A 12,805-nucleotide genomic window follows, 5' to 3' on the forward strand; every position below is an offset into this window, starting at 1 on the left:
ACCTTTATTAAGTAAAACTCCCGTCCATATTTTCCAAGGAAAAGAACAGCAACATCTGTGTGTTACAAGGTCTGCTTTTACTCTGGTGTAACAATGTCGTAGTACTTCTTTATTAATATATTTTTAAACATCAAATGATAAGCAGTTCTCTCGTCTTTATGTCGCAATTTTTCTATAGGGACAATGAATATTGTCTACAAACTTCTATCAGATAGTAAATCTCAATTTTATAAGGTTCAATGTATGAAAATTATCCCAAGCTTTCTGCAATCCTTTTGCATTGTCCTTCCTTTATTACCCGGCGATTGTTTCTTTTTCCTTTTTGGTGTTTTGTTGTAGTTGGCTTAATTGAACTAATTAAGTGATCTGTACATGGTATGTAGCAACCAATGGAAGAAGGAGCCCAATAAAAATTTGAAGTGGCACATGAGATTCACATGAGATTCACTTGAACCCAGTTCAATTTTTATCTCAAATCAATACCATTTGAAGAATGACCAGTAAAGTACTTCTCTCGTTGTCTTATAAGGGCTTGCACGGCCACATTTGGGTATTAGGAAATACTGTAAAACGAGCGGAAGAAAAGAGCTAAGAAGCTTAGAAAGCAACGATGTGAAGGAGTCATCCAGAATTAGAACCAAAGGTGTAAATGTGTTGGATTTGCTGGGTGTCCTGTTTCCAAATCATACTCGTTTGGGGCAAATTTTGGTGACAACTTAATTAAATCCTTTATGGAAACCATGCAATCAATCTGTTCCGAAAGAATTCGAATGTAGACCTGCCGAGTCTATGCTACTGCAAGCTAGCGTACGACAAATTTGCCATGCTCGAGTTTGCCATGGTCGAATCCGACGGTCCATGTTTGACAAGCTGATAAAAAAAAATGCCTGGAACTAATGGTTAACATGACTGTCGGCAATTTCCCTATGCACCTGGTCACGAGAGGGTAGAGCTATGGCTGATCTAATCAGCACCATCCTATGGCCCATGCAAGCTTAATGGCATTAGAAGCACATGGATATGTACGAACGACTTTTAGGTAAAAGCTTAATCATGTCAGGAAACATTTTGGGATTATCAAACGCATCCTACATGCTTCGGGAGGATGACATCATTTGTGTATCCAATTAATGACGGAACACCAAATGTTCTCGTTATTTTCTACCTATAAATATTATTCATCTAATGCATTTTAATATATGATCGGCTCTTTGAAAGGTCCTCAAAACTTCTCCCGCAAGCATAGTGCATCGTGTCAATTTTCTTTTCAAATAAAGCTTCTCACTTTTTAGGTAAAAATAGATAGATTTTGTCGCGTCTCAAAATCTGTTAGCCCCACATTCTGTAGCAACATATCAACCTTTTCTATTAAATAATTTGATATAAGGGCTTTACAAGTCCGACTCAGCAAAAAAACCACCGATGGCCCAAATCTTTCTTTTTTTCAAAGAAAAAGTCGACAAATTGAAATGAATAGAATGTATTTGATGCTGTAAAATAGCTTATCTATTTTGGGAAAAGGATACATCGATAGAAGATCCGATCGTTAAGATTGAACAAGACTTATGGCCCGTGCTATACGCCGGAGAACAACATATTTTTATATTGTAGTACATATAGTACATAACAAATTTGGAGATAGATAAATTAAATAAGGATCATAAAATAATTTAATATCAAATCATGCAAAAAAAAAAATGTAACATGACATGACGTAAAGGAAGTGAAAGAAATTGTTTTCGAGTTGGACGACATGGTAAACAGAAGCCAAACATATGATCAACAATCAGTTTACTTTTCCTATCTTGATGCTACAACGGACGGAGTTATCATTTCATGTAGTTGGGTCATCACGAAACTTATTTATTTATTTTTGTATATTTTAAAAATGATCTTATAAATTTTCACATGTCACCTCGTAAAATCTGTTCGAATAAAATGACACCAATGCAGAAAAATATGTTTATACATCTGAAATCATAGGATAAGTGATTTTCGGTTAATACTGTATATATCAACTTATTTGATTAACTTATTGGTATTAATTTAATATTTCAATACAAAATGATAAAAGGAAACTAGATGGTACATTCACGCGTCATTTTGAAAATTTTCATGCAAGGCAACCATTTCAGTGCTATCTAGATATTTCTTATGTTTTTTCATTTTAGTCAATGTACTTTTTCGAATGGATAACTCTTCATAGATTGGGTGAGGTGGAGTGGCGTCCAGATATTAGATAAAAGTATTTTTAATTAATAAATAATTATTTCTTCGAAATGAAAAGGCCAAGAAAAAGTACAAAGGATGGAAGCAGAGGGAAGTGAGGTGGCAACCACTAAATGAGCCACGTTTCAGCCCCCCTTTTATGGAGCACCGAACTACCATAATAGTGTTAGATGAGATGAGTAACATGTGACCAAATAAAATAGTTAAGAATTATTGGAAAATCTCATCTCACTTTGCTTAAGAACTACTATAAGCATAAATATAAATCATGCACTCCAATATATTGGCATTGAATCAATTGTAATCATTATACACATTAAAGAATCAGCACACAAAAAAAAAGTATTTCTATGTTTCCAAATGCCTTCATTATAGCTCAACAATTACAGTACCATTAATAATTTTACAATGTCATTCCCCGTGTCGTGTATTATCATCATCTCAATCAAAATTTAATTATTTCAATACATAATTAAAGTTCTTGAAAAACGGATGGTATAGTCATTATAGTAATTGTTATATAAATCACTTTCTCGTACCTTTCACAAATGAAATAAACATCATGCACAATGGAGTAATCAGAACATCATGATTATGAAACATGAATTCCATAAAAAAAAAAAAAAATGTGATTGGTTCGGTTCAAATTTCAATAGGCTGAAAATCATGTTACCTCGGTAGCCGCCTCGTATCCCCCGGTGTCCTATTCCAACCGCCACCTTCATTTGTCGGCGTTGAAATGAAAGCCGAGAGCAGAGATTCCTGGAATAAACCGCGCCGCAATCGTTGACTTTTCTCCCGACATCCTCCGCCACCCACAAGCAATCGAGGACTCCAGTAGAACGCCGCCACGTGTCGCTCCCGCGTTCCTCCGCGTCCCCCGGCGGCAGGCCCCCCACCACCGGGCAACCGGGTTGACCTCGGGGTCGCCAGCACGCAACGCTCGCGCAGCGCACGCATTCTTGTTTTCCTCGTCGCTCAGAAGAAGAAAGATTCCAACTTTTGCTCAGTTAAGGTATGCGCTCTCGCTTGGGTCTTCTTGGGTCGGAATCGTATTCACTCCTCTGTGGAGCGAAAGGCTTCTTTCGAAGGCAGCATCGTTGAAAAGATTTTGGGTAGGATTCGGGGCGTTCAGGTTGCCAGAAAGCAACGGCAAGCATATAATTCGCGGGTGCCCACCAATCATTTTCTTTCTCACTGGATTTTGCGCCTTTTCTTGTTTTCTCGTTTTCCTTGTTTCCCTGTCTCTTCCTGCATAATTTATCGTCTTTTTCACAGTGGAGCATATGCGTGTTTCATGTGCTTTGAGTTTGGAGGGGTATGTTTCCTAACGACTCTTTCAGGGTTGGTGGTTTGGTGATTTGTGCATATGAGTTTTAGCTACTCTTGTTCTTGTGGGTTTGGAGTTGTGTGGTCTTCTTGCTTCATTGGATTGGTGGGGATATGAGTTTTCGGGAACTTTAGGTTCCGGTCTGATTTTCGGGTTCTCTACATTGGGGAAGAAGTTTGAATGGTTTTCTGGGGTTGGAAGTATTTGTGTCTGAATTCTTTACTCTTGCCCAGGTCTGTCGTCACATGTTCAAGGATTCGTCGCTGGGAAGAGGCTGATATTGCAGATAGACCTGGTACAAGCCAGTTGGGCTGGGGGTTTTGCTATTGCAATTGCACCGTTTGTTCGTCTGCCTAAGACAAAGAGACTTGTTTTAAAACCTTTCATCCGTGAGAGTGAGTTCTTGTTTTGAGGAGAATATGGCTCCAGAGAGCAATCACCCATGTCCACCTTCGTCGTTTGAAGCTAATTGTGGAAAGGGGAATTTGGCGGCTACAGATGATGAAAAGGGGGAAGTTCTGATGAACCAGAATCAACTGAGGATAGGAAGGCCCCCAAGACACCACATGAGCTCCTCTCAGTTGTCTTCCGCTGTTGAATTGGTTAGAACGTCTTTTTTGTTGCTGCTCATGAACATCTTTAATTACCGGTTTTTTGACAATGTGCCTATATATGATTGTTTTGCTTAGTCGTCTGCAGAATTTGGTTGGCAACTGATATCATCTTGTTTATTCTCCCTAATTAGGAATTGGAGACTGGAGTAGTTACTGTAAAGCCATCATCAGATGAACATCCTCGTTTTGTACCGGTGTTCCGCTCTGGAAGCTGTTCTAACATTGGGCGAAAGAAATATATGGAGGATGAGTACATCTGCATAGACAACCTTCTCGGACAATTAGGTGCAGCAGCAGAATCTTCTTGTCCTGGAGCTTTCTATGGGGTGTGTAATCTGACTGTTATGATTGTGGATGAGGATTTGTTATTACTGGTTTCATGAACAGTTTAGCTTGGCCTATCACGTCAACAGTTGGTTTATTTTATGGAATGCAACCAGATGTTTTATTCTACTGTTTCTCCATCACTTCAGGTGTTTGATGGCCATGGTGGCACTGATGCAGCTTTATTTGTCCAAAAGAACATTCTGAGGTTTATAGTTGAGGACACCCATTTCCCGGTCTGTGCGAAGAAGGCTATGAAGAGTGCTTTCTTGAAAGCTGATAGCGCATTTGCCAAAGCAGATTCTCTCGACAAGACCTCTGGTACCACCGTTTTGACAGCCCTTATTCGTGGAAGGTGAAAGGGTTGAACTTTATCCATTCTGTTTCACTTTAAATAAAATCATGGTGCATTAGTGGTTCTTGTAACTTCATTGCCAGCAGTTGATGATTCAAGCATTTATGCTTTGACCAGGAGCAATTGCTCTTAGAAGTTCATAAGACTATTTTAGTAGGATTTGAGCATCCTCTACAGTGAATTTTGTATGATTCTGTGGATCAATTGTTCTTAAAGAACTTAGAAAATAAGATTTGCCTGGCAAACTGTATCTGTCTATACTGATCTGAGGTTCCTGAGCGAGCTTTTACTGTAAAACTGTTTCATTGAAAGATTTTAATAATGATCATTCTTTCTATCTGCTTGCTCATAATTGGAGTAACTCCTGAAACGTGCTGCTCCTTTTCTTTTTCAGGACAATGCTGATAGCTAATGCAGGGACTCTAGGGCGGTATTGGGGAAGCGTGGAAAGGCAATTGAACTGTCCACAGACCATAAGCCTGATTCTACATCAGAGCGACCCAGAATCGAGAAACTGGGTGGTGCTGTTTATGATGGTTATCTAAATGGTGAAATATCTGTTGCACGGGCCATTGGAGACTGGCACATGAAACGCCCTGAAGGCTCACCCTGTCCTTTGACTGCGGAGCCGGAGCTGCAGGAGAAGGTGCTCTGTGAAGAGGATGAATTCCTAATTCTTGCCTGTGATGGCTTGTGGGATGTGATGAGTAGCCAATCTGCTGTTACAATTGTGAGGAAGGAGCTAATGAATCACAACGATCCTGAGAAGTGCTCGAGGGAATTAGTTCGACTGGCACTTAATCAGAACACGCTTGACAATCTGACAGTAGTAGTTGTATGTTTTTCATCAGATCCACCTCGGCTCGAGACACCGAAGTTAAAGAGAAGCATATCCGTCGAAGGTATGTGTCTTATTCGGGATGCGATGGACAATAATTCGTGATTGGGAGTAAAATCATAATTCATTCTTCATAACTTAGAAGAGGAAGGAGCCTTACTGTGTCTTACGGACAAAAGGGCCATCATTCGCCGTCATGCCATTGTGTAGCGGGCCATTGATGTCGGGGAAAATAACAAATGTTTGCCAGTCATATTTAGCTGAGTACATCTTAACATAAGATTTTGTTCATCTTAGATCTGCTGTACAAGTAATGGTTAATTTCTCTCTCTCTCTCTCAACCTAGCACTGAATTAGTGTTATGTGAACAAGTATATTCATACCAAATCTGGATTGCTTTGATCCTTCGCTGATTATAATGGATATGTAACAGGTCTTCTTTGTTCAAACAAGACTACCTAAGCACTGCTGAAATAGCAAATACTGACAAACTTGCGGCACGTATAACTGTTAACTTGCAGGTTCCATTTGCTGGGCTGAGTTATCATACTCTGTTTCAAGTACCAGGATCCCGAAATACTCCAAACTAAGTAAAACAAGACTTACTTGCAGCTTTCACAATCCACATCTTGGCATCTCGTCCAGATGCATGCAAAGATCGTATCCTTCATAGCAGGATAATGATCTCAAGTAACAAGTGGCAGGAGAATCTACAGAGTGCACGAACATATTTCAAAATTTCAATCAAGATAAATTATTGAGCAGAAGAATTGCACGAACAATTTTTTAATGTGCTCACGTCTTTTCGGGTTAATTTACAACAAGATTTGGATAAAATATTTCTGTAAAATTGCTATAAGGTACTAAACTGCAACTTAGGTCAAAAAATCTTTGGCAGTGATGACCAGGTATGCCTGCATGAGATCACAGCGAAGGCAGATGAGAGCTTTTAGTCATCAGGTTAGTCATCAGGATTCCACTCGCTGACGTTTCAGAGATTTGTCAGCGTGATCTTCAGTCATATTTGTAGTTATATCATCATCGTTGGAATCCATTTTCTCCCCATTTTCATAATGGAAAGTCCAACCAGGAAAATCAGATTCTGAGAACAAAGACGAGGGCGTTGCTTTATAAAATGCAAGGGGCACCTGTTTTACCCTTCGTCTCATCTGCGGAGGGGTACAAGAAATGGTTATGGAGAGAGCTGATATCACATAATACAATTAAAGCGACAGAAAATATAACATATGATTTTGATTGATACATCAACAGCATATTTCCTGAATAAAACAGACTACATTAGTGGAATGCGAAAGGCAAATTTGAAAATCATTGAAAAGCAAAAGACCCAATGTACTTGACACACAAGCTCCTTCCTCAACGTATGCAGGACATAAAATCAGCCATGAGTTGCAAAGAACAAACATAAAAAGCAAAAAAAGCCTGCCCCCAGAACAGATTCCAATCTAGCTGTTCGCCAAAGAAATAGAGAAGACAAAACAGACCGAGACAAGAAGTACAAAAGTGAAGCAAAATAATGGAGGCGGATAGTAGTATGAATTATATCTTAAGCAACATCACCACAGATAGATGAATTATGGAATTTGGAGACTTGAAAGTAACTTTTTTACCTCCTCTCCAAATATAGTTCCATATGAACCAGAACTAAAATCTTTAATGGCGACTTCTGTTGTCTTAGCCCGGACTGTCAAATCATTCTCCAATGATAAGACGAACCTAATATTCACAGGAAAAGGAGTAAAGTTAAAAGCAGGAGGTAGAGTGCACTAAATTATAAGAGGACGTGGCTCCCATACCTTGATACTGGAGGACAGTAATGGTGTCGTAACGTATCAATTTCCCAAAGTGAACTTCCTGCAATGCGAAATGTCATCACTCATCAGCAAGTTACAAAACAAAGAATGTTATTCTGCCATGTAAATGCCAATTTTTCTTCAATTAAATAAGTTAAATTAAGCATAAGATGTAGAAAAATTTAGCATGCTTACTCATTGCATGAGTCTTTACAGGATTAACTTCAGTATCCGGAAATGATCAAAACCGCGTTTTTAGACAAAAGCATGCCAGTTGAGTCATTTCCATTGCCAGCAGTCTGCTCTTCCAATTTCAGATGATCCTTGGCCTCAGACTCACCATCTTCCTGCATATCTCAACAAATATGTGTGTGTGAGAGAGAGTCTATTTCTTTGGCGGGTGGGGTGGGGATAGGCAACCACAGAAGCATCATTCCACTAAACTTAAAGGTAAAGCTTCCTTCAAAGAGTCCTGGTAGAAGCTCAGGAAAAAAATTAAGTTCCAAGCCTACAACTCCTGTTCTTATACATCGGTATGTTACCCAAACTAAAAGAGACACCATTTCACCAAAATTAAAGGTCAATCTGCTTTTAAGAATCAGCTCAGACAAAAAATTTTAAGCTGCAACCATACAATCCATCCTTCCCACAAGACAGTACAAAATTCTCAGAAGTCAATTATTTAGAGGAGATATGTCCATCAATGGCGAACATAATGTAAGTTATCAAACCATCATGATGGAGATGCCTGTAATGTGAAAAATAACTGCATTTTTCAAAAGAGAGCCTACAAGCCACTAAAACATGGGTCCCACACATATTGGCCTCCAATGCAGTAAAATGCCACAAATCACATTTGGGAATATTTAACAAACATGGAAGCTTTTTCCCAATCCTTCAGGTGCTCAAATAGCATGAAATACCACTCTGAATGCACCCTACGATATGCCATTAGCTAGACACCAACATCATCAATAAGTCATTACTTTCTTCCTCTATACAAAGAACCAAAAATCCAGGTTGATATAAGGCGTTTGCTAAATGCAATGGCCCTTCTTTATTGACAAGCACAAATTGCCAAAGCAAGCAAGTTGAGAGGCATGCAACATTCTCTTTCAATTACATTGAGTATCCTTAAGTTCGTAAAATCAGAATATTTTCTTTCAAGTGAGATCCATAGAATATATAGTTTTCAAGTTAGGACACTGCCCAAAAACAGGTCTACTTCATTTCAAAAACAGTATATGAATCATTAGCGTTTCACATAATGTAATAATACTACTATATTACTACTTTGACCAGTCAAATTACAAATATCAACCTTTTTCCTAAAAGTTTAGATGCATCTTATAAAATATTCCAGCCCACTTAGGAGGGGACATGGTTACATTGTGGTTTTATAGAGAGTTAAAAAGAGTTCCAGAATAGACATCCCAGGGAATTGTAAGACCACATCCACCACATAGATGGTGAGATATATGAATAGCACATATCAGATGAAATATTACTTGAATTTCCAGAAATTATTTTTAAAAAAAAAAGGCTAAAGAAAAATCATGAATAATATTATATGCGAATCTAAGTGCCGACACTTGAGTATTGTGAAAGTTTCAGGAGTTGTATTTGAAAAAATTCAGAGTGCATGAGCCTTGAGATTTATATTAAGTAAAAAGAAAAAGTAAATTGAGGCAGGCCTTAAGGTAGTGGAATTAAAAAAAAATAATAATAATTAAAGCCAGGCTCAAAGCCAAGTAAATACCCTGTGCACCAAACAGTTGATTGAAGGATGCCGTCGCAAGAGATTGTGGATAAGAGCAACAATAACCAGTGCCCCAGCTGGAGGCACAGAAAGTGCTAGTCGACTAAGTTTCTTAGCAAAAGCAGCAGCCAGATATGCTGGAAGGAGGGGTGATTTTAAGCAGGAATCAAGCAACTGCAGTAAACAATTAATGTATGGTCAGAAAGCAGTCCAAAGGTTCAGAAAAGCATGAATGCTAGATAGATTGTCTCCAATTCAAGTTCATCCTCTTAGACATTCATATATTTCGACAATATGAGCTAGTCAACATAAATGAAGCCAGTAAAGCATCCAGAAAATGTCAGCTTCATTTCAGGAAAGGTCCAAATCACTTTATTGGATAGCTCTACCACCTATATTAATGCACAGGCCAACGTGAACTTGCATATCAGTCATCTGAAGAACTTACCATTATCGAAGCTGGTGAAAGTAATGGTTCACATATTGCATCAACATATTCAAAGCAAACACAAATTAATAACCCTCGATCATTGCTATCTTCATGCCTCTATAACAATTTAGGGTATTCTAGGTCCCATATAAACATAAATCACATATTCAGACGAAAATTGATGTCATGCAGGACTGCTTGGAGAAATGATACAGAGTCAGATACTATGATAGACATGATCAGTGAAAGATTACTTCGAAAAATTTTGCCCTGTGCTTTGCAATGAAGATGGAGGGTTGCAAAAAGTGCATAAAGCTTTTCATAGAAGTTGGGATATTCTAAGCCATGTTGCGTCATTAGGATGAAGAGACTGCTGAGAGCCATGACACTGACAACTCCACCAATGTCGTACGATCTAGTTAAGAAATCACTGCAAAATTTCAGTCAACAAATTAATTGCATATCTCGAGCATGAAAGATGTCGAATTGACAAGCAAAAATAAAATATTCTAGAAGCAAACTCACCATAACATGATGGGATTAGATAGGTGAGGAATTACTGCCTGAGGGAGAGAGACTAGAACCTGCGTGTCCAAAAAGCATGTCATCTAGTTTTAAATAGAACTCTGGACGTACAGTCAATACACACTCCCATCCATCAAGAAACCATAGAAGGATAATATGAACACAAGCAATAGATTATCTAATGTCACTACTAGAGACGAAGGAGACATGGTTTTGCTAGCAATTCCACCAATCCAAGCAAGGTCATACTAAAACATTTATTCCCTACACCAAACTACTATCAAACATGGACCATAATATGAGGTTCAGGAGCCAAAGTAAATAATAGCTTAAAAGAGACAAGATTTTCCATATTTTTACATGGCAGACAACTGGTAATGAAGAATAATCGATGGCAAAGGCTCTTTCAAATTAGTTGCATCAGTCAACAGGCACACGAAACTTGTTCCAACGTTGATGTACAAAGATGCAAAGATAAATCCATCATCTTATACTCCATTTGGATGGTCAAACCATCATAAGAAGCACCATGATTCATTGAACAGTGCTACCAGGGACACCACGGAAAGTCATGCTCTGGAAACTTTTCCAGGCATGATTACAGAGGAGTTCCCAGACATACCTCTTTATATATATCAAGTGGAAGTGGCAACCTCAAAAATGAAATCCAGGCTTTCGTGAACTTCAATTTTATCTTCTTAGCTATTTTGGTGGCAGACAGTACCTGAAGAGAGAAATAGATAGTGGCAAATGCCCATTTTCTATAAGTAGAAAAGTAAGAAGACAGCTGAATTTGAATACTCAAAAGGAAAGGTGGAAGTGGCATATCAGAAAAATTTTAAAAGGCAGTAGATTAACCAGCAATACGTACAGAAGACTCGTGCTTTTCACTTTTAGGCTTTTCAACTTCTGGTTTTAAAGACTCGGATGTTCCACTAGCATCACCTGTTTTTGAACCAGAGAATTTTGAGTATAGCAACAAGAAAGTATGAACATACAGTCGGAACATGCAGCAATTACCTGAACCACTCCACATCTCACAATCAGACTTTTCATCAGGCTGTTCAGAGAAGGGACATGTGATATGATGTAATGGATCGTACTAATTGAGCGCTTGATGCTGCAACAAGTGGTAGATTGATTACAAAAGGCAGGCTAATTGCTGCTAGACACTAATCATCATTCAGTTATTAAATTCTAAGCATTTATCTGGCATGTCATAAGTTATCAACAGTTTGATGCTCAGTTAATTACTGAAGAACCCTTTACCAGTAATTAATCTAGAAATATCCACCTGTGAACAACTACTACGACAGTCAGTTTACTCTATGCTATATAAATCAAACAATTTGTGGTTAATCACTGATGTGTTAAAACTTGAAACCGGAGCAATCACAAGATAGAAGATCATGAAGCCATGAGAAAAAGAAAATATCAAGATAGGAAGCTCTTCATTTAAGTAAGAAAAAAAGAAAAGGATGTCAGCCACCAAAAAAAATAAAAAAAATAAAATCATAAAACCTTTTCTTTTCTAATTAGGTCATGTTTTCACTGGAGACAATTTGTAATGAAGCATGACATTATGGAGAGGTCCATAAATGCTATAATACCTCTAACATCAAGATGAATATCAGATAAATGTCACTATAAGCTAAACAGACACCAGTCCAACCACAATAAGATACCGTGAGACTTCTGGCTCAAAGGGAAATAAAGAAAAACTATTGGAAAATTTCATTCTCAACAAGTAATATACTGACCTAGCTTTCAAATCCCTCCCATCCTCGCCATCAGCAACACTTCTGTCATCTGATAGGAAAGTATAAAATAATGAAGAAAGACCAAAGTAGCACTGGTCCCACAGATTTAAGAGGACAAGTACCAGAGTACCTCTCATATCTTTAGTCTCCAAATTCCTGGAAAGCTTTTCTAGTGTAATGTATGTAAAGTAGCTGCACAAAGAACATAACAAAAAGTTAACAGAATGCAATTGACTACATGAAAAAATGACACTGAAAAATAACGTTTCCAATTTAGCAAAATTTGTGGTACTGTTCACACAAAAATTTTATTACTTGGTTGCCGTTAACCAAGGAGGGAATGAAAAGTTAAACTGTTAAAAAGCATATATGTGTCACTGGGAATACAATGCCTCTTTCGAAAAGTAGAGAGCAACTGGGATGCCATTCTCTCTTTTGCCATCATTGGCAATATGGCGCCTTTCTTAACAATCAGAAAATAACTGCGATTTCACTTAAAGTGGATACAACAAAATGAATGGCACAAAATGAAATCTATCTCAACTCCAAGCATGGCAAAGAAGACGGATATGAGCAGCTTATCAGTGTATCATACCGAATGTCAATGTACTTTAAGTACTTGGATGAAAGCAATTCAACAAAAACTCAACTTCTGTAGAAGAATAGACCTGGAAAGGAAGCGGTTTGAGTACCATTACGAATCGAGTTACAGAAAGATGGACTGCTGAACACAAACTTAGAGAGATCAAAGATTAGCTTACAATGCTATGCAGAAGCTGGTGGTAAATGGCTGATTGAAACCTGCCCCCTTTTCCCATCTTCACGAA

At 38.1% G+C, this 12,805-nt stretch overlaps 2 protein-coding genes across 2 annotated transcripts; one reads left to right on the forward strand and one right to left on the reverse strand.

Moving 5' to 3' along the window:
• The first annotated feature begins 3,250 nt into the window (after positions 1-3,250).
• LOC104453495 (probable protein phosphatase 2C 27) lies at positions 3,251-6,139 on the forward strand. The gene is given in 6 exon segments (XM_010068058.3): positions 3,251-3,400; positions 3,793-4,161; positions 4,305-4,499; positions 4,647-4,852; positions 5,247-5,266; positions 5,269-6,139. Coding segments are annotated over 5 exon segments (1,131 nt in total). The 5' UTR covers positions 3,251-3,400; positions 3,793-3,978; the 3' UTR covers positions 5,796-6,139.
• Positions 6,140-6,420: 281 nt separating this feature from the next.
• On the reverse strand, positions 6,421-12,805 carry LOC104453496 (protein NUCLEOLAR COMPLEX ASSOCIATED 4; the record flags this gene model as incomplete). Its single annotated transcript, XM_039317797.1, is given in 18 exon segments — positions 6,421-6,859; positions 7,322-7,427; positions 7,508-7,565; positions 7,700-7,739; positions 7,741-7,851; positions 9,264-9,437; positions 9,948-9,995; positions 9,997-10,123; positions 10,219-10,277; positions 10,841-10,942; positions 11,090-11,163; positions 11,239-11,286; positions 11,289-11,338; positions 11,979-12,027; positions 12,109-12,170; positions 12,574-12,619; positions 12,622-12,646; positions 12,740-12,805. Coding segments are annotated over 18 exon segments (1,446 nt in total), but the record flags the coding sequence as incomplete, so codon positions are not given.

The sequence above is a fragment of the Eucalyptus grandis genome, chromosome 7 (genome assembly GCF_016545825.1).
Source record: "Eucalyptus grandis isolate ANBG69807.140 chromosome 7, ASM1654582v1, whole genome shotgun sequence".
Lineage (NCBI taxonomy): Eukaryota > Viridiplantae > Streptophyta > Magnoliopsida > Myrtales > Myrtaceae > Eucalyptus > Eucalyptus grandis.